General features: G+C 49.5%; 7 protein-coding genes across 7 annotated transcripts; 6 read left to right on the top strand and 1 right to left on the bottom strand.

Annotated features, from left to right (window-relative positions):
• Positions 1 to 246: 246 nt before the first annotated feature.
• Positions 247 to 1515, top strand: FTJAE_9443 (PQ loop repeat; the record flags this gene model as incomplete). Its single annotated transcript, XM_037356365.1, has 4 exons — positions 247 to 305; positions 361 to 383; positions 439 to 581; positions 649 to 1515. 4 exons carry the CDS (start codon positions 247 to 249, stop codon positions 1513 to 1515), a joined length of 1092 nt encoding a protein of 363 aa, XP_037203495.1.
• Positions 1516 to 4066: 2551 nt separating this feature from the next.
• On the top strand, positions 4067 to 4836 carry FTJAE_9442 (mitochondrial import inner membrane translocase subunit tim23; the record flags this gene model as incomplete). Its single annotated transcript, XM_037356364.1, has 2 exons — positions 4067 to 4717; positions 4768 to 4836. 2 exons carry the CDS (start codon positions 4067 to 4069, stop codon positions 4834 to 4836), a joined length of 720 nt encoding a protein of 239 aa, XP_037203494.1.
• Positions 4837 to 5430: 594 nt separating this feature from the next.
• FTJAE_9441 (uncharacterized protein) lies at positions 5431 to 6889 on the top strand (the record flags this gene model as incomplete). The annotated part of the gene is made up of 3 exons (XM_037356363.1): positions 5431 to 6422; positions 6480 to 6579; positions 6638 to 6889. The coding sequence occupies 3 exons, from the start codon at positions 5431 to 5433 to the stop codon at positions 6887 to 6889; spliced, it is 1344 nt and encodes a 447-aa protein (XP_037203493.1).
• A 993-nt stretch (positions 6890 to 7882) lies between these two features.
• Positions 7883 to 9444, top strand: FTJAE_9440 (uncharacterized protein; the record flags this gene model as incomplete). Its single annotated transcript, XM_037356362.1, has 2 exons — positions 7883 to 8623; positions 8941 to 9444. 2 exons carry the CDS (start codon positions 7883 to 7885, stop codon positions 9442 to 9444), a joined length of 1245 nt encoding a protein of 414 aa, XP_037203492.1.
• Positions 9445 to 10401: 957 nt separating this feature from the next.
• Positions 10402 to 11220, top strand: FTJAE_9439 (dephospho kinase; the record flags this gene model as incomplete). The annotated part of the gene is made up of 1 exon (XM_037356360.1): positions 10402 to 11220. The coding sequence occupies one exon, from the start codon at positions 10402 to 10404 to the stop codon at positions 11218 to 11220; it is 819 nt and encodes a 272-aa protein (XP_037203491.1).
• Positions 11221 to 11702: 482 nt separating this feature from the next.
• On the top strand, positions 11703 to 14191 carry FTJAE_9438 (uncharacterized protein; the record flags this gene model as incomplete). Its single annotated transcript, XM_037356359.1, has 2 exons — positions 11703 to 13421; positions 13478 to 14191. The coding sequence occupies 2 exons, from the start codon at positions 11703 to 11705 to the stop codon at positions 14189 to 14191; spliced, it is 2433 nt and encodes an 810-aa protein (XP_037203490.1).
• A 582-nt stretch (positions 14192 to 14773) lies between these two features.
• Positions 14774 to 16576, bottom strand: FTJAE_9437 (uncharacterized protein; the record flags this gene model as incomplete). Its single annotated transcript, XM_037356358.1, has 1 exon — positions 14774 to 16576. The coding sequence occupies one exon, from the start codon at positions 16574 to 16576 to the stop codon at positions 14774 to 14776; it is 1803 nt and encodes a 600-aa protein (XP_037203489.1).
• Positions 16577 to 17282: the final 706 nt, after the last annotated feature.

Here is a 17282-nt window from a genome sequence, read left to right as displayed (position 1 = left end):
AAGTCTATTCAATCTCATTCTTCATTCTTCATGCCACGACCCTTTTTGTCTCTCCCTTTGATTTTTTGCCTCGCGACGCCCATATTATCACCATCAGCGATTACTCCCGGACTAACCGACTTTTCTTTATTTTAACGAATGCGATAATATCACGGTTTGATTTATTTTGGTCACTCAGACGGTATCGCTACGAGCTGGGGTCGGCGCTGCACTCTGCCACCTTTCGCCCAGGGTTCAACCTCCATCATGACTCCTCCAGCTGCGAATCTGAACCTTGACGTTGAGGCGATCTCGGGCATTTGCGGGTATGTCTCTAATTCTGTCATTCTTTAAAGACATCACATACTAATTTCTCCAAAGTTCTATCTCTATTGCCTGCTGGGGTATGTCGCTATGACTGGTCTTACCCAGCCTTGGAACAGCACTAATCGCCAATAGTTGTCGTCTTCTCTCCTCAAATCATTCAAAACTTCCAGCGCAGCAGTGCCGATGCCCTCTCGATCCAATTCATCATTGTCTGGCTTCTCGGCGATGTTTTCAACATTCTGGGTGCCGTCCTTCAGGGCGTTCTACCGACCATGGTACGCTTCACGCTCAGCCTCAATCAACCCGTTCAAGCACCGAATACTAAAACAATTACTTTTATAGATCATTCTCGCTATCTATTACACGATCGCCGATATCGTCCTTCTGGGCCAGTGCTTCTACTATCGTGGTTTCACATGGCGCGATGCCCCGACCCCTACTGCGAAGCCGAACACCCCGGCCCCTGGTGAACCCAACGAGCGCACTGGTCTGATCGCCCACGATCGTCATGAGGAGCGCCGCGGCTCAGACTGGTCTGGCCTGTCACCCGCTGTTCCTCACATCGCCGAAGATGCCACTCCTCAGACCCCTACTATCCTTCAGACCGTGGTTTGGAACACTATCATCGTCTTGATGGTCATCGCAGCTGGTGTTGTTGGCTGGTTCTTGGGTCAGAAGGCTTCTACTGGCGACAAGCATGGCGACAACAATGCTGGAGGCGAGGATAGCCTTCACTTCAGTCTTTCGGGTCAGATCTTCGGATATCTCTGCACAGTCGCATACATCGCTTCTCGTCTTCCTCAGCTTATCCTGAACTGGAGGCGCAAGACAACCGACGGACTGAGCATGCTCTTCTTCCTTTTTGCATGCCTCGGAAACATCACCTATGTCTTGTCCATCTTCGCTTACGAACCCAAGTGCAAGCACGATGAATGCCGACCCGGCGAGGCTCGTCATATTTACGGCAAATACATCCTCGTCAACCTGAGCTGGCTCGCTGGCAGTCTTGTTACTCTCTTCCTCGACTTGGGTGTCTTTGCTCAGTACTTCATGTACAGCAAGCCAGAGAGCGCTGCTACGCCTACTCGTCGACGAATCAACGACAACGTTACTGAGGAAGATGAGTACGATGATGACGAGAGTCTCAACGAGGACAGCTGGGACCAGCGTCCTCTGCTCCAGAGGGGTGACTCTGTCTATCACCCATGATTTAAATTTTATCTTCTGAAGGGCTCGCGCCTGATATGACAGTTTTTTGTTTTGCTTTTTATTTTCCTTTGTTCTCATATCTCCCCTGACTGGTTGGGGCACATGTAGGATCGAACAATGGCAGGCGTTTACTGTTGGATGAGAGAAAGAAAAAAGGAAACGGAAAAGGAATCAAAAATAAAAATTAGCATCAGGATTGGGTTGCTATCATGATGGAGTTGGGAATATACGATGTTTATTCGGATTTTAGATCGACGCACCTCTCAGGGGTTAAGTTTGTTCATAACATGAAGCTATAAATCTATTTTGTATTTACAAGGCAGCCAGTGTCTCAACAGAAGAATCAATGTTGTTCTCTAAACTAAGATCGAGAGTGAAGGGAAATATCGGCGAGTAGCAATCAAAAGTCTAAGCATTATTATCGTCAAACTTAGAGGCTCCTCCACTCATTGGTATATTAAGCTCATAGCATTAGTAGGTCCTCGAGTAACACAAATTCCATTATTATATTGCTCCTAAGTTCTACAGATCAGTATTGTTGGCGGCAACCTGCTACTCCTTTGAAATGCTTTAGTAGGCGACCAATATCGTTGAGGACGTGAACTACCCTGTACACTCATGTAAAGATCCATGTCTTCAGAATCATCAATGCCTTACACAAATCATAGTTCTCCTTACAATTTGACTCGGTAAGGAAATCACTGATTGCTCTCTTTTTTTGTCATATCGCAAGGCTTGCTTGTTGATTAGACGAATACTGATCATGCGTTGGTTCATAGAGTTCAGTCGGTGAAATTGGGTTTCCGTGACGTTTACATTTATGTATAACCTCAACACCGATCTCATGCCTGCGGTTTCAGTAACGGATAATTATACAAGTGTGTTCAGAATGATAAGGAACAAAAGAGTTGGGATATTTAGTGCTCAGGTTCCTTGGGTCCAACAGGTCTCTGCAGGCAAGCAAGGCGACGAAAGAAAACCTGGGACATCTTTTCTAAGTTATATAGATATTTAGGTAAGTTTAGTGTAGATTTAGGATATCTTTACATATCTTATTTCTGGTACCTAAGCTTAGGGTCAGGTGTTTTCCTGCTTCCCGAGGGCAAGATGCTGTCAACCTAATTGTACAGGTGAAGTCTCAGTCCTGATCGACAGCATCATTATTGGCATCACTTAGTTATGCATTTGTAGATATGCAGTGGATTGCTTGGCCTTTCCGGTTAAGCATTGAAAAAAGGGATCTCATGTGAGAAGCCGAGATTTGGTTTGGCGTCTACTGGGTATATCGGTGATACTAAACCAAAGAGTTGATAGACAACTCTGAAGCCCACGATACAGCCAAACAAAAGGTTTTCGGCCCGCCAAAAGAGTCCCTCTGAAGCCCCACCCTCTGAAATTTTATGTAACCCTCTCGGGCAAAAATCCCTGCAGTGCGAGCGCCGAGCAGTGGCACGCACCGATACTTCGGCCACGTTGGTGTTAGCGTGATCACTCGAGAAAAGTTGGTGGTATAAAAAGCCAATCTTCTCCCATCCTTTGAATTCTTTTTTCCTTTTCTCATTACATCAGTAGGTAGAAACTTCACCGTCATGTGAATTTTTACTTAATGGCGGCTCCGCGAAAGCGGCTTGCTGAGAGTCAGATTTGTCGATATCTGGTTTTCCGTTCCCGGCCTCCTATAGCAACGTGATCGCTCTTCCTAATCAGCCATGGACGTCGTCAGAGGTTCTTTGACTGTGGGGTGATCTCGACATACTATTGAACTCCTAAACCTTGAATATCGTAAGCTCGTAGATTGCGCGCGTGTAGACTGCTCTGCTTGAGCAAGCCTCACATGAAGCCGGACCGCTCGTGTCTACGCTGAAGGTCAGTGCTCTTTGAGCCTCCGAGAGAAACACCAAAATCGTTGGTCTCCGCTGAATTCTCACGGTTGCAGAATTTGTTGTCTGGAGATGCTCGAAAGTGGCTGGGCAACCAAACGTTTGCTGCAAACTTTTCGGTGGCTCTGAACAGGCAAATTTGTTGTTCAACTCGACACACCACACGATTTCTCATGATACAGATTACACTGTATATCTAAAGAGTCATGGCATGCAAACTCTGCGCATAGCGTCGCGATTTGCTCGTACCAAATTTGCATCCACCAGATTTGCGAGTATAGCCAGTCGTTGTATTGCTTCAGATTATGTTGCAGTGCGTCACGACTGGGCACAGATTTATAGACAGATGCTGGTAAAAGCACTGTTAGAGAATATCTCATCAATAAACACCATAAAACATTTTACCTCGCTGTAATGTCTCCCCGTCGTCAATGACCTTCGGGGTCCAAGGCCGTGATAGCACGTGACGGGACAGAACCTGGAATCTTTGATGGGCGAATGGGCAGAAGTGGAGCCCAAAAAAATCTAAACCGGAGGAAGCCTTCAGATTTGCCCGAGATTCGGACAAGACTCTCATTGACGTGCGACTTTTGTCAAGGCCGATTAATCCACCCAAATCTACATCTCACCCACCCTCTCCTCGCCTACCTACTCGGTCGTCATCGCCCATAATGTCTTCTCTCTGGAACGCTTTCACCAGCGGCAATAAGCCCGCCCACCAACAGCAACAGTCGCAGTCTCAGTCGCACCAACAACCCACGACACAAGAACCCGCGCATTACGCCTACGACCCCACGGAAGGTCAGGGCGTCGAGTCTTTTCTTCAGAGCTCTGCCTTTGCCGACCCCTCGCAATTACATCCCCTCGCCGGCCTCAACAGAGATACTCTTGAATATATTTCCCTCGAGGATTCAGCCCTATCCGAGCTGCCTGGTGGCCAATCAGTCCTGCCCTCGCGAGGCTTCACAGACGACTTGTGTTATGGTACCGGAATCACATATCTCGCTGGTCTGGGAATCGGAGGTGCTTGGGGTCTGCAGGAGGGTCTCCGAAGGTCGGCTGGTCAGCCTCCTAAGCTGCGATTGAACGCTGTTCTCAACTCGGTTACTCGACGAGGACCTTTCCTCGGTAACTCGCTGGGTGTCGTCGCTATTATCTACAACTGCATCAACTCATTGATTGGATCTGTCCGCGGAAAGCATGATGCCGGAAACACCGTCCTCGCTGGTGCGCTGAGTGGTATGCTCTTCAAGAGCACCCGTGGACTTCGACCCATGGCCATCTCTGGTGGTATTGTGGCTTCTGTCGCTGGTGCTTGGGCTGTAAGTGCTATTCTATGATATACCCTGTTCAGCTGCTAACCTCTCACCAGATTGTCCGACGATCTTTCTTCCCTATCCCAGAGCCCGTTCCTGCGGTTTCTGACGAGCTTACTCTGTAATACCATTATGATACACCTATTCACCGTTGTCGTCAATTGATCGACTCGTTATAATCGTGCCTTTGTGGGCGCACGGCACCGACGAAAACAAATGAACGAAGAGAGGCGAGACGAGCTGGAGGATGCAGTACGGGAAGAGAAGGGATCCCCCGTTGTATATGATATGGGCGAGACTAGGAGTTTGGTAGCATATGGATTGTAACGGACATCTCTCCTCCCATGGGCAAGTGTACATTACATGAGGTTCGGTCAGCGAGCATTAGACGATTGTGATAGGGGCTGGGCGTCTGGTCATTAATGATTAAAATGTTTGAATAGTACTGTAAGTTAAGTTAAATGCAGTTAACCAATGGGTTTTCACGGCAGCCTGTGCTTTAGTCCATGGAAGCAGTACCTCCTGACAGTGCCAGCACTGGCCGAGATCGGTTGCCTGGGTAAGATTATACACAAGAAAGAGGCGCCTACCACTTCGCCATCTATTTACCACAAACATACATTCACAGCAAATGACCATCGCACCCTCAACTTTTCATCTTCATCCCCATCGCACAAGCTGAGATGGCTTGATCTTTCCCACAACACACGACACTCAACATGGAACCACACGATCATGGCAACGGCCAAGGCGCATTCCAGATCCATCTAGACGCTGTTGAAGAGCTTACTCGCGACGATCGTCCATCTCCCGCGCTCACAGGCAACCCCTTAGGTGCTACTGACAATCCCCAGGGCGACAGAAATGCGGCATCATCAAGCAAGGCACCCAAGCAGCCCCGGAAACCACGAACTCCCAAACAAGGTATCGCGGATGCGAGCCTGAAGGAGTTCAAAGAGATCATGATACAATATCGCCTTGATCACTGGAGAGCAAGGGCGCAGATCGTCCATGTCAAGGGTCAAACTAACCTGACAGCTTTGTGGAGCCCACAATGGGCTGGCTTCAAGGTTGCGGACAGCGGGATGAACATGTTTGATGGCTTCGACCGAACGTGGTTTGTACCATTCGACATAACCACACCTCTGCCTGCACAAAAGCGGGAGGTCGCAGAAGACCTCCAGAAACGACGCCTTGAACTGGAGGCTGCATATCGCACCAAGGTCGAGAGAGACAAGACCTTTCTAACGAAACTGCAGCACCTAATAGAAGAGGAGGTTAAGGAGACATGCCAGACGCTGTGGGAGCCCAACGCTTACGATCCGGACCGGGAGCCAGCAAGATGGGATGATGTGCGAGCAAGCTTCCAACTCAGTCACTTGGTCACTATGATAGCTCAAACTCGCTTGGCCGTTGGCAAAGAACAGCTACCAGGGTACTACCAGGTCAAGGTCCTCGATTTAGGGGTCGACGGTAAGATTACTTACCAGAGTGTCAATCTACCTAGCGATGTCAGTATGGAGGGACTGCTTTCACGAATGAAGGTTAGGTCTCCTCCCGACAGTGAACAGAGCCAGCATACTATCAACGTCCTTATAAATAGACTCAAAATTGTTTGGCAACGTGGAGATGAAGCACAGCGAAAGAAAGCCAAAGGCTTATATCGCCAGCTCAATGAATTGGTGCTGGTAGAGAAACCTGAAGGTGAGAGGTACACTTGGGTTTTCAAGTTGAGAAGCAATTCCAATTTCTGTATTCCGGCGGGCAGGTTACCAGACCGTCTTCGTACGTGGACGAAGTTGAACGAAACAACCTACCAAGAGCTACTCGAAGGCGTGCGAGCAAAGAAACACCCGGTTTTTATTCGAGTGAGCATTATGGATGCCCTTTACTGACCATTGCTAACATTGTGTGAAATAGCCTTAGAAAGTTCGACTTCGCCGGTGGTGGCCTGAAGTAGATGATCTTATGAACCAAGCTGAAGTTTTCTTTGGCGAAGCCGGGCTGGCGCCATTTCAGCTTGATATCGTGGATGAACTTCTTGCCAGCCGCACCCAGGAAGAAGTCCAACGAGCAGCGAAAACAAAACAAGCGCTGGACAGAGCAAAGCTTGCGACTATGGGGAGGCTTGATTCTCCAAGTAAGAACAACGATGATGACGAGTTTGGCAGTTTATGACAACGATTCATGGGATGAAAAGGGATGGATCTTGCTCCCTTATGGATGAGTTGCTATCGTGATGATGAATTGTTTACACATGAAGTGAGGGGATGAAATTGCGCGGTGGACAAATCCATGTGCATTCAGTATGATAGACGAACCCATTGTTTCGTTTGGCAAGTTCACACAAGTAAACCAATGAGTATATTGTAAGAGAATAAGAAACTCGTATTACTACCTACCTAGGTCGGCTCAAAGAGCTCAAGTTTACGACAGTTTCTCTACCTTATATCCAATGCTCAAGGCAGAAGCACTGTCACCACAGTGGGCATCACAACAGCCATCTTTGCTCATCCACCGCCCACTCAACTTGAGCATAAAACAACACATTCACTTTCTAAACCCTCTAGAAACGCATAGTTTTGCTTGTTATAATCTCGTCGGCATAATGTGCCTTCCCTGTTTCCCGTGGACATGGACAAAATGCGAAGACCCTTATGACAATTTGCACAAAGCCCCTAAGCAGTCTGTCTGGGTCCATGATGGGCAGAACTGGGAGCTTCAGAGAGTGGTGAGCATACATATTTCCTTGAATTTCATCTATTTCGTCTTTTCCATTATTGCGGCCCTTTACCCTATCAAATCCCCTTCAAACTTGCGGGCCACCTGGTCCCGAGCTTGCGTCTGGACTGCCAGTGACAACCGACCGGAGGGCAAAGTCACCACAAAACGTGCCATTGAAGGATATTAAAACATAAGCAAACCAAATTCGGCACGCGAGGTGTTGTGTTTGTGCTGTACTGCCGCCTTGAGTGCTGTTTGTGCCCTGTACGCACGAGTGGTATATCTTCTCGAAGTGCCTCTCCCATCTGAGAGCTTCTTCTTCGTCTTCTTTCCTTCTTTTCCTTCTTCGAAGGTATCGCGAGATCCTGAGGCTTCTGATTCACGAGCCCTGAAAGTGGATTTCTTTCCCAATCTCAATTGTTCGAGTTGCACACAAAAGAAGCGATCATGGCCTCGGCAGGTGCCAGCGCCTTCAAGTCTCCCAAAATTCCTCGACGACCCAAGACCCCCGAGACTCGTCAAGTGCACTTTGGCTCTCAGATCAAGCCTGCTACTGCTACTGCAAATTCTGCATCTGCATCAGCATCAACATCTGGCGCCTTGAACGAGGGCATCACGGGCTACACTACTGCCAATTCCCCCAGCGGCGGCTTCAGTGCTGGTATCAACGGTGTTACAGCTCCTAGCACTGCTCGAGCTACGACAACTACAACCACTGCTGCTACCGGAGCAACCGCTTCTGCGCCGGAGGAGAAGGGCAGCAATCAACCCACGAGCTTCCCTGCGCTCGGCCTAGGCCCTAACGCACAGCCTCAGTGGCATATCAGTGCCGACCCGACTCAGAGCCTCGCGCAACAAGTGCCAACTGGTTTCGTCTCGCCTACCCCTCAGCAGCACCAATTTCTCCCCCCTCAATTTCATCCTCATCCTCACCCTGCTCCCTTCATCAACGCAGGCCCAAACCCATTCACCCCATCTCCAATCACCTACATCGGAATCGGTCCTCAGTCTCCCGCTGTCAACACCGCAAACATGGGTGACTATCAGAACGCTGCGCCTCCTGTTCATGGCATGAACTTTCAGCCGCCTGTTCCTGACACTACCTTTGGTCCCATGCAGCACGTTTATGTGCCTCGCTTTGACAATGGTCTCGCTGGTGTCCCAGTCGGGGCCTATGCCGGTGTTCAAGTTTGTCCACCCTCTTTTTCTTATATTGCCCCGGTTGCCCCTACTGCCCCTCTCTTGTCTCCTGTCCCAACGACGACTCCCGCCGCCTGCACTACAGTTGTGGTGCCGAAGACATTCTATTTGAATGGTTACACGTATTATGCAAGTTATCTTTGCTGATTTATCTTTGTGTTTCGGCTACGGCGTGGAGTCGGCCTGAATCAAGTGGTTCAGTGCACCTCCGTGACTTAGTGACTGAGCGGCGGTCTACATTTTTTCTTTCACTCATTCCTCAAAATCTCACCATAACTATTAACAAATACTGACAAGTTCTATAGCAGCCCGCCGTCGGTGGTATGGCTCCCCAGCCCACCGTTCAAGGCAGCTACGTCGTCCAGCAGCAGCCCTACTACTACCAGCAGCCGACCATGGGCCAACAGCCAGTCCTCGTTGCTGGCCACCAGCCCCAGCAGTTCGTGCAGCAGGTTCAGCAAGTCCCAGGCGTTCCCTCGGTCGGTGTTGCTGGTGGAGCTGCTTTGCCCGGCACGGTCCCCGTCTTTGCAGGTAATGTCCCTGGTGGTCACCATGTCCCTGATGTCACTGGTGTTGGTCGTACCGCTGGCGAGGAGCAGCTCCGTCAGATCCAGTTTGCGCATGCGAACAAGATGTACGAGCCTCAGGACTTCAAGCCAGCTGACGATGACCCCTCCCGTTTTTACTATGTTCGTGAAGTTGACGGGAACTGGACTCAGCGCAACCGATTTACCATTGATCACATGGGTGACTCCCGCTGGTATGTGACCGATGAGGGTTGGTTTTACGCCGTCCGACTCCCCAACTAAACGACGCGGCCAGTAAGTTAACCTCCCCTTGCCTCATCTCCCGGGCCTTTCAGCTGATAATCTGTAGACATACCACGAAACCCACAAGAATGATTCATTGGAAAATCGTTTATCGCAAGCTGTGAGAAATCTCTTCACAATGAGTCGAAGGCGTACTAATAATTTTGCAGTTGGCTTCGCCCCCGACCGAGAAATTGATTTGAACTCCGTCACCATGTCTTCCATGTAAGTAGTACAAAGATAATATGGCGGCACAAGCTGACTTTGAAAGGGATGATAACGCTTCTCGTCCTTTGTCCAACTTTTCGACTTATAGAGAGCTCATGCTCAGTTATGCGATTGAGATTGTATCGATGAATAAGACGTCTCTCGGATAAGGACATGGACCGTTTTGAGATTGCGCAAGGAAACACTACCTACCGACTGCAGATAGGAAACTGCTTTGCATCATTCCTCTGAGGATATTCACTGCTACGGTTAATTGAAATTGTATAAAATGGCCTCGTTGTGATTGTTCTGCGTGAAGGAAAAGAAAACAGCATCACATGTCGTTGCTTTAATGTGGTGCAAGTTACTAATGCAAGTCATGGATGCATGTGGGGTAAACTTACACTGGCTGTTCCGACTGTTTCGTATCCGTACATCCTCGGTAATTGCATCATCGGTTCATGGAAGGTTTATCAGATCATTCCTGTTAACTACATCCATTGATACGCTCATCTCATTTAAGATCCGAGACGCCACTATCAAATCTAAGTCCTTTTAAGATCAACCGAGCTTATTGCCTCACCTTGTTGGGTCTATACCCCGCCAACAGGTAAGAAGAGCTATCTTAATCATGATCCATGAGGATACTCTGGTGATCTTAGAATGAGCTTAGAGGACTTTCTGACAAGTTTCTAGAATCTGAGTTTTTTGTTACCACAAGACCTGCGCAGTCTTCCAAGATACGCCATCATGCTTCTTATCGGTCTCACGGGTTCAATTGCCACAGGCAAGACGACAGTGTCGTCAATGCTCTCATCACAGCCCTACAATCTCCCGATCATAGATGCAGACATTCTAGCGCGCAAGGTTGTGGAGCCGGGAACTCGTGGGTATGAAGCTATTGTGAAACACTTTGGGCCTACGACACCCGAACTTCTCGTTCAACCATCAGAGAAGATGCCAGAGGATGGACCAGACGGCAAAGGTAGACCACTTAACAGACCGGCATTGGGGAGACGAGTGTTTGGCGACTCAGAGGAGCGAAAGAAGGACAGAGCAGTTCTCAATCGCATCGTTCATCCGGCTGTTCGATGGGAGATGTTCAAGTCGGTCGTTGGATGTTACTTCAGAGGCCATTGGGCTGTGGTTCTGGATATCCCACTCCTTTTCGAGAGTGGCCTCGATCGCTTCTGTGGCGTCACAGCTGTAGTTGCAGTCCACGACCCAGCAGTCCAGATGCAACGTCTGCGTGCGCGTGATCCTCACCTCAGCCCAGAAGACGCCGAGAACAGGGTACGTAGCCAGACAGATGTTCGAGAAAAAGCCCGACGATGTGAAGAACGAGGAGAAGGCAAAGGGATTGTGCTTTGGAACGATGGGTCACGGGAAGAGCTAAAGGAGCAACTGGATAAGGCCATCAAGGAACTGAGAAAGGCGAGCCCCGATTGGTGGTCATGGTTATTGCTTGGATGTCCTCCTCTGGCAGTTGCAGTTGCGACGTGGAGGTTCTGGCAGAATCTTATCATTAATGAGAGATGGGAGGAGATGAAGTTGAATGCGAAGCTGTGATAGTGAATTATAGGTGCCTTAGGGAGTTTGTTTGTTTGCTTTTAGTGGTTGAAGGGTGGATAATAGGCAGGTACAGGTGAATTATATACACAAGGAGGAAGGAGCCCCAACTCAAGCTCGCTCCTGCCTCTTTTCTCAACCACGAACCAACCCTTTTCATCTCAGCGCATTTCATTTCTATTACTTTTTACATCTTTTCACCAAAACATAGCACAGCCTCTACATGCCCTCTTTACACTTCTTTTCTGATGTGTAGATTGCCAAAACACTAGGGCTGTTACCACTTTGTCTTCTCTTCGCCTTGACAGCTGCGAGCAGTTGACAACAACAAGTCTTCGACTATCGCCCAGACCGTCAGGGTGACCTCTCATATCCAACCTCAAACCAAACGCACAACCGTCTTTTTCTTGACATTTTGACCCTTCTAAAGACATACATACTATCTTGATAATTTCTTTGGTACAGCAAACTTCTTTGGTGCGATGGCAAATCGCAAAGCGAAACTCCCCACGCATTTTTGCGAATGGGTAGTTGGAACAACAATCGAATCTGTTATCGGCGCCATCCCTCAGAACAAATCCCCTAAGAAGCGAGACGTCGTACGTGTTGCGGTCACCACCGATGATGAGTCCGAAGAGGACACCGTCTCGGTCACCTACCCACGCACTGGACGCAACTATACACCTCCGCCTGCCAACGAAGCAAAGGCCGTGGCCAAGAAGAAGGTCCGGTTTGAGGCTCGCCAAAATGTCCCCCTCAAATCTGCTATGAAGCAGACCACCACCACAACTCCCGTGGACTCCTCAGATGAGGCATCCGACTCCGGTCCAGAAACCGAGTCAGACTCTAGTCAGTCGGCATACATATCAAGCTCTGATGCCACCGATTCTGATATTGAATACTCAGTTGAGTGCGTCAAGCACAAAAGGCAGAGAAAGAAGAAGCGCAGACAGACACAGGCCGAAGAAGACACCGAGAGTGACTGGGACTCTGACCCAGAACCAGGCTGTCCCTGCCAGAGATGTACAAAGGGCCGACAGATATTGCAAAGAGTATGCCAGAAAAGGAGCAAGGAAATCACACCGCCAAGCCCCGAAACTTCTGATTCGGACGAAGAAGAAGCACCCCCCAACACTGAGCAACAATCTGGTAAGAACAAGAGGAGATGTCTAAAGAAAGCAAAACCAACAGAGCCTGACCCCAATACTTCTGACTCAGATTCGGAGTCTGAGATCCCAGCACATAAGAAACGGAGTCAAACCAAAACTCAAGGCAAGCAGACAAATGGAAAGAAACCGCAAACCGCGCCTCAGGCTCCCATGACCAAAAAGGAACGAAAAGCAATGAACAAAAAGGCTAAGCAGCAGCAAGAGCAAGAGAAAGAGATTGAAAGCGAAACCTCTGACTCACCCAAGGAAACAGAGGAGGAAACTGAGCCAGAAGAGGAGCCCAAGAAACAGAACAAAGGCAAGCAGAAGAATAACAAGAAGCAGAAAGGAAAACAGAGGAAACAGGAACCGGAAAATGAAACCAATAAAGACCAAGAGGCTGCCCCAGCTGATGAGGCCCCCGAAGCTTCCAAGGACACAGATCAAGGCAAGTTCAGAACTATAAAAGGAAAAGCAAAGGCACAGCCTGAAAAAAAGGGCGGAGTCAAGAAGGGCAATTATCCCGAAGGACTACCAGTTCCTCATATGTGTCGACCACAGCTTGTTGAGCCTATCAGGGCTCAGGTCGTTCGGATAGAGCGCGTGATCAAAACTCTACAAGATCCAGCACCTAACGCTTACTACGATGCAGAACTCAATTACTTGAGAGCCTACGACGGCCCTGGATACGGCAATCACCAAAGCAATGCGTTGTACCCAGAGCGTGACGCCTTCGGTCGCCCTCTGCCCATGGGCCAGCCTCATCCCATGCAGAACCCTTTCTACTATGGCTTCAACAACCCACAGCAGTATCCCAACTATCCACAGATGCCACCATTCCACCAGGGCTACGCAGGAGCTCCTCTACCCCCGGATGCATACTCACAAGTTCCCATCACACAAGGGATGGCCCCTCCTCCGTGGTATGCCATGGGTCCTCCTCCAGGAGTTCCCCCCTCTGGCTACTACGGACACAGGAGCCCTGAAACCAACGAGAACACTCCGGTTTCCAAAGCGGAGAAAAATAACGTTGGCCCTCCTGGAAGTCTTACTGTAAGTGATTATTAAAGAAACATGCGGGCCGGACCGGATTTAACTCGTGGACCCAGGGCCAGGCCAATCCATACTACAAGAGAAAGTCACAAAACAACGATTGGGAAAGATGGGAAAGCCGCCGTTCTGTGCCCAAGGAAAATGGCCATCCTCCAGGTTCCGATAAGGCTGGGTCCAACGGGTCCAACGGATCCAACGACTGGAACAAAAATAACGATCCAGTAGCTAGCTGGAACGATGGAGGAGCTGACAACAAGGGCCAGGATGAATGGGCCGCAACGGCCCCGGACAACAACCAGAACGGAAACGACTGGGGTACAAGCAACGAACAGGTAGTTAACGATTGGAATAACAGGATCACTCAGGATAGTAAGCCGGCCGAATGGCCAATATCAACTGGCGAACAAGATCAGAAGCAAAACGGTTCGGGAGATGGCTCGAATCATTCGAACAAGAGCAATGATACTTTGAAAAAGAACGGAGCTCATTGGGGCGAGGACACTTACCCAGGCAGTTGCCCCCCTAACACCTGGGGTGAACAACAGACCACAAGCAGTGCTGGGCAATCAGCTGACAACAACGTGGGCATCTGGGCTCCCACAGAGGTGAATGGGAGTGGGAATGGAGACGGGAACCAAAACCCTCCAGCAGTAGTAGGAGATGGTGACAACATCATGCCTGGCACATGGGTTGAAAGCACTGAACCTGTGCCAGCTTGGGGAGATGCTACTGCAGCACGGGAGACGAACGGCCAAGCCGTAAACTGGTAATAGAGATTGGAAACTTGCTACATGCGGAGATGAGAAAGGTGTCTAGTTTAGCTAAGGGGGTATGGTATCCGCAAAATCACTCAGTGTACTACAAGATGCTATGACTAAATGCCTCCCAACCGAATCAATCAATCAACCAATATTCAACCCCATGTATCTGCTGTGACTTTTGTCTTGTAACATTTGATGCATTATAATGCCATGATGCAAACCAAACAGCCCTAACTAGCTATCGTCGAGTCGTAATCGTCCTGTTCGTGTCAGAAGTGGAATAACATCAACTCCGCGAACCGTCTTGTGCTTGGTACAACAACTGCACAGCAAAGCAGAAAAGCAAGAGCACGAATTGCAGAACCAAGCCGAGCGAGAGATAGTAGGGCAAGCATTGTCAATCAGAGGATTGTGCAGCCGTGGATGGACCTGAGCGGCCATGAATCAGCTTTGTCCTGGAAAGGGAGACGTCGTTTTAGCCTGGGAGACGGACACGACGACGAGCACAAGCTCAATGAGGGGCAGTGCATATTAAAAGGGGGCTTGACAGGGCATGGGAGGCATGAAGAGTTGTGATCTTATAAATTTCACTTACCATCTGGATGTCTCCCATTCCACAATCCACGCGCAGCATATCTTGAGTCGCTCTCGTACGCTGGATGTGCCCAGGAGTCGATATTTCTCAATATCTTTGACGGGCAACATGCTGGCAAACCACCATGGAAAGATGGCAGGGTCTTCTGGACACTCGCCGTATATAGTCAACATGCGTTCTGTCAACCAGGGGACACTCTGTTGGCGCATTCGAGCGACAAAAGATGAGGCATAGCGCATAAGACTCTGTGTAGACATTGAGTCGATCTCGGTGGCTGAAGTTGGCATGTGTGGACTTGAGGAATCAGACCGTGGTAATGGCGATGTCGGTGTTGGTTCAGTCGGTTCCTTGACAGTATCCATTGCCTGCATGGGTTGTTGATCCTCAGTCTCTATCGGTGTCGCTTCAGCAGCCTCAGCAGCTTCTTCATCCTCGAGGCTAACATCGTCTATCCTTTCAGTCTTGCCGACAATGTATCCGTCGAGATAACTGTGTTCGAGAACGCGGAAGCGTGACAGGCCCACAGTCTCAATAAGACTCCGACCATCAGGGAAGAACTGGACATTAACGATGCGGAGAAGCGTGCCTAGCTCGTGAAAGTTCGCATCGGCGGGATGTTGGGGTCGTTTAGGGATTACCATACCGAAAGTATGGTCTCCTTCCAGTGCTCTCCGGATCATGAGTCTATATCTCGGCTCAAAGATGTGGAGGAATGTCGGCATCTGGGGAAACGACAGCGTGCATACAAAGAGAGCGAGGTCGTAATCCTGCATCTGAGCTACACGCTCAGCGTCCAGTGCCTCCTTTCGGGCATTGACTTCCTCCAGCCAAAATGTTTCGATGATGCGCTTAATAGTCTGATTGGAGGGCGATGAAGTTTGACTTAATAGGGGGCTGATAGCCAGTGGGCGACGACATATCGGGCAATACCGTGAATGATCAAGAATGCGATGTAAGCATGATCGACAGAAAGTATGTCCGCAAGAGGTTGTAAGAGGATCGTAGAAGAGTGCGTAGCAGACTTGACAGTCCATCTCAGCGCGAGTGGCGTCTTGTGCTTTTCGAACAAGCCCTGTATCATCAGCATCAGAAGGTGGTGATGGCGTCGCTGATGTAATTTCGTCGTAGTATATATCGGCTTCATAAGACAGGTCACCCTCCTCCGCCAGACGATATGTGGCGATAACCTTTCCACCGGGTATCACCTTTGTATATGCTTCATCGTCGTCCCTCATGGAGGAAACGCCTGCGGCAGCCCAAGGGTCGGGCCACATGACCTTGGTCGCCAGGTCGGTAGTTGGAGACTCGTTCTTAAATCGTTCGATCTCTTCCCTCACGTGTTGCGCCGTCTTATTGAGCACAACATCAACAGCGCAGTCGCCAATAGCATGTTCCTTACCGCAGTCCTCAAAGGGACATTTAAAGCCACGGAGTCGGTCTGGAGCGGCGGGATATGTTATGTTGGCTCGCATGTGTGTGCCTGGTAAACAGCGCCGGCACAGACTTTTACCGCAGGGGAGGCTGATGGGCTCATCTAAGGGCAGTGAGCAGATCTGACACTGGAAGAGCCGGACGAAATCGCGAGGGGCGACATCGCGATGGCGAGAAGTGTTGGCAGAAGGTGACTGCGGCTGCGGTTGTGTTACTTGTGTCGGCGACCGTTGCCGGCCCGAGTCCGGAGGTTCGTGGTCGGAATCGGTGGGCGGATCGGGGGTCCGTGACTGTCGAGGACCGGGACCAGAACCGGGACCGGAGGCGGAATCGGTCGCGGCGGCTTGCGACGTGCCTTCTGAGGACATGAACGTCTATAGATTGTATGCGTATGTATAGTACAACTAAGATAATAGGTGGTATATAGGTTGATTCTTGAGTCGTTACTCTTGGTTATGTCGTAGGGGGCGTCGAAACTCTCTAATAAGGTGCGAGCCTCTGTAATGATGCGTTATTGGTAAAAGGAGCCAGAAGTAAGTAAGTAAGTAAGTAGTAGTGTTGCTTTGAGGTGAATAGAAAAAGAAGTTGCTGATATCCCCGAATTCTATGCGATGCCTTGGCCGCTATGTGATCTGCTATATCGTCGTCGTGTTTGCTGTGTTTGGCGATCAAGACAAGTATTGCGGTCTTGTTGGCGTAGCCGTTGATAGCGTGTCGAGTGCATTAATGAGGCCGAAGCAGTGTCCAGATGACGAGGACAAGCCGTAGACAAGATAGACATCGATTCTGTGGGATAGTAAGATTACAAAGATCGTATCGCTGATGTTGAGCGAAGCATCTCTCCGTTGTTTGGGTCGAGGCGGTAGTGGTGTAAGTGTATGTAAGAGGTATAAGATAGGTAGGCGTGTAGAGAGATTGGTGGGGGGTTTAATGAGATGAAGTAGTACTGGTACTCCTCGAGCAGCGGGAAGATGTCATAGGTTTAAGATGACGAGAATCGTTTAAAACGGCTGCCGAAGAACGAGCCCACTTTGTTCTGGGATTTCTGACAGGGGTATAAGGGGAGGGGAGGGG

The sequence above is a fragment of the Fusarium tjaetaba genome (assembly GCF_013396195.1).
Source record: "Fusarium tjaetaba strain NRRL 66243 chromosome Unknown NRRL66243_c0000214, whole genome shotgun sequence".
Lineage (NCBI taxonomy): Eukaryota > Fungi > Ascomycota > Sordariomycetes > Hypocreales > Nectriaceae > Fusarium > Fusarium tjaetaba.
The sequence above is the reverse complement of the archived record's forward strand: the minus strand, read 5'-3'. Positions and strand labels throughout refer to the sequence as shown.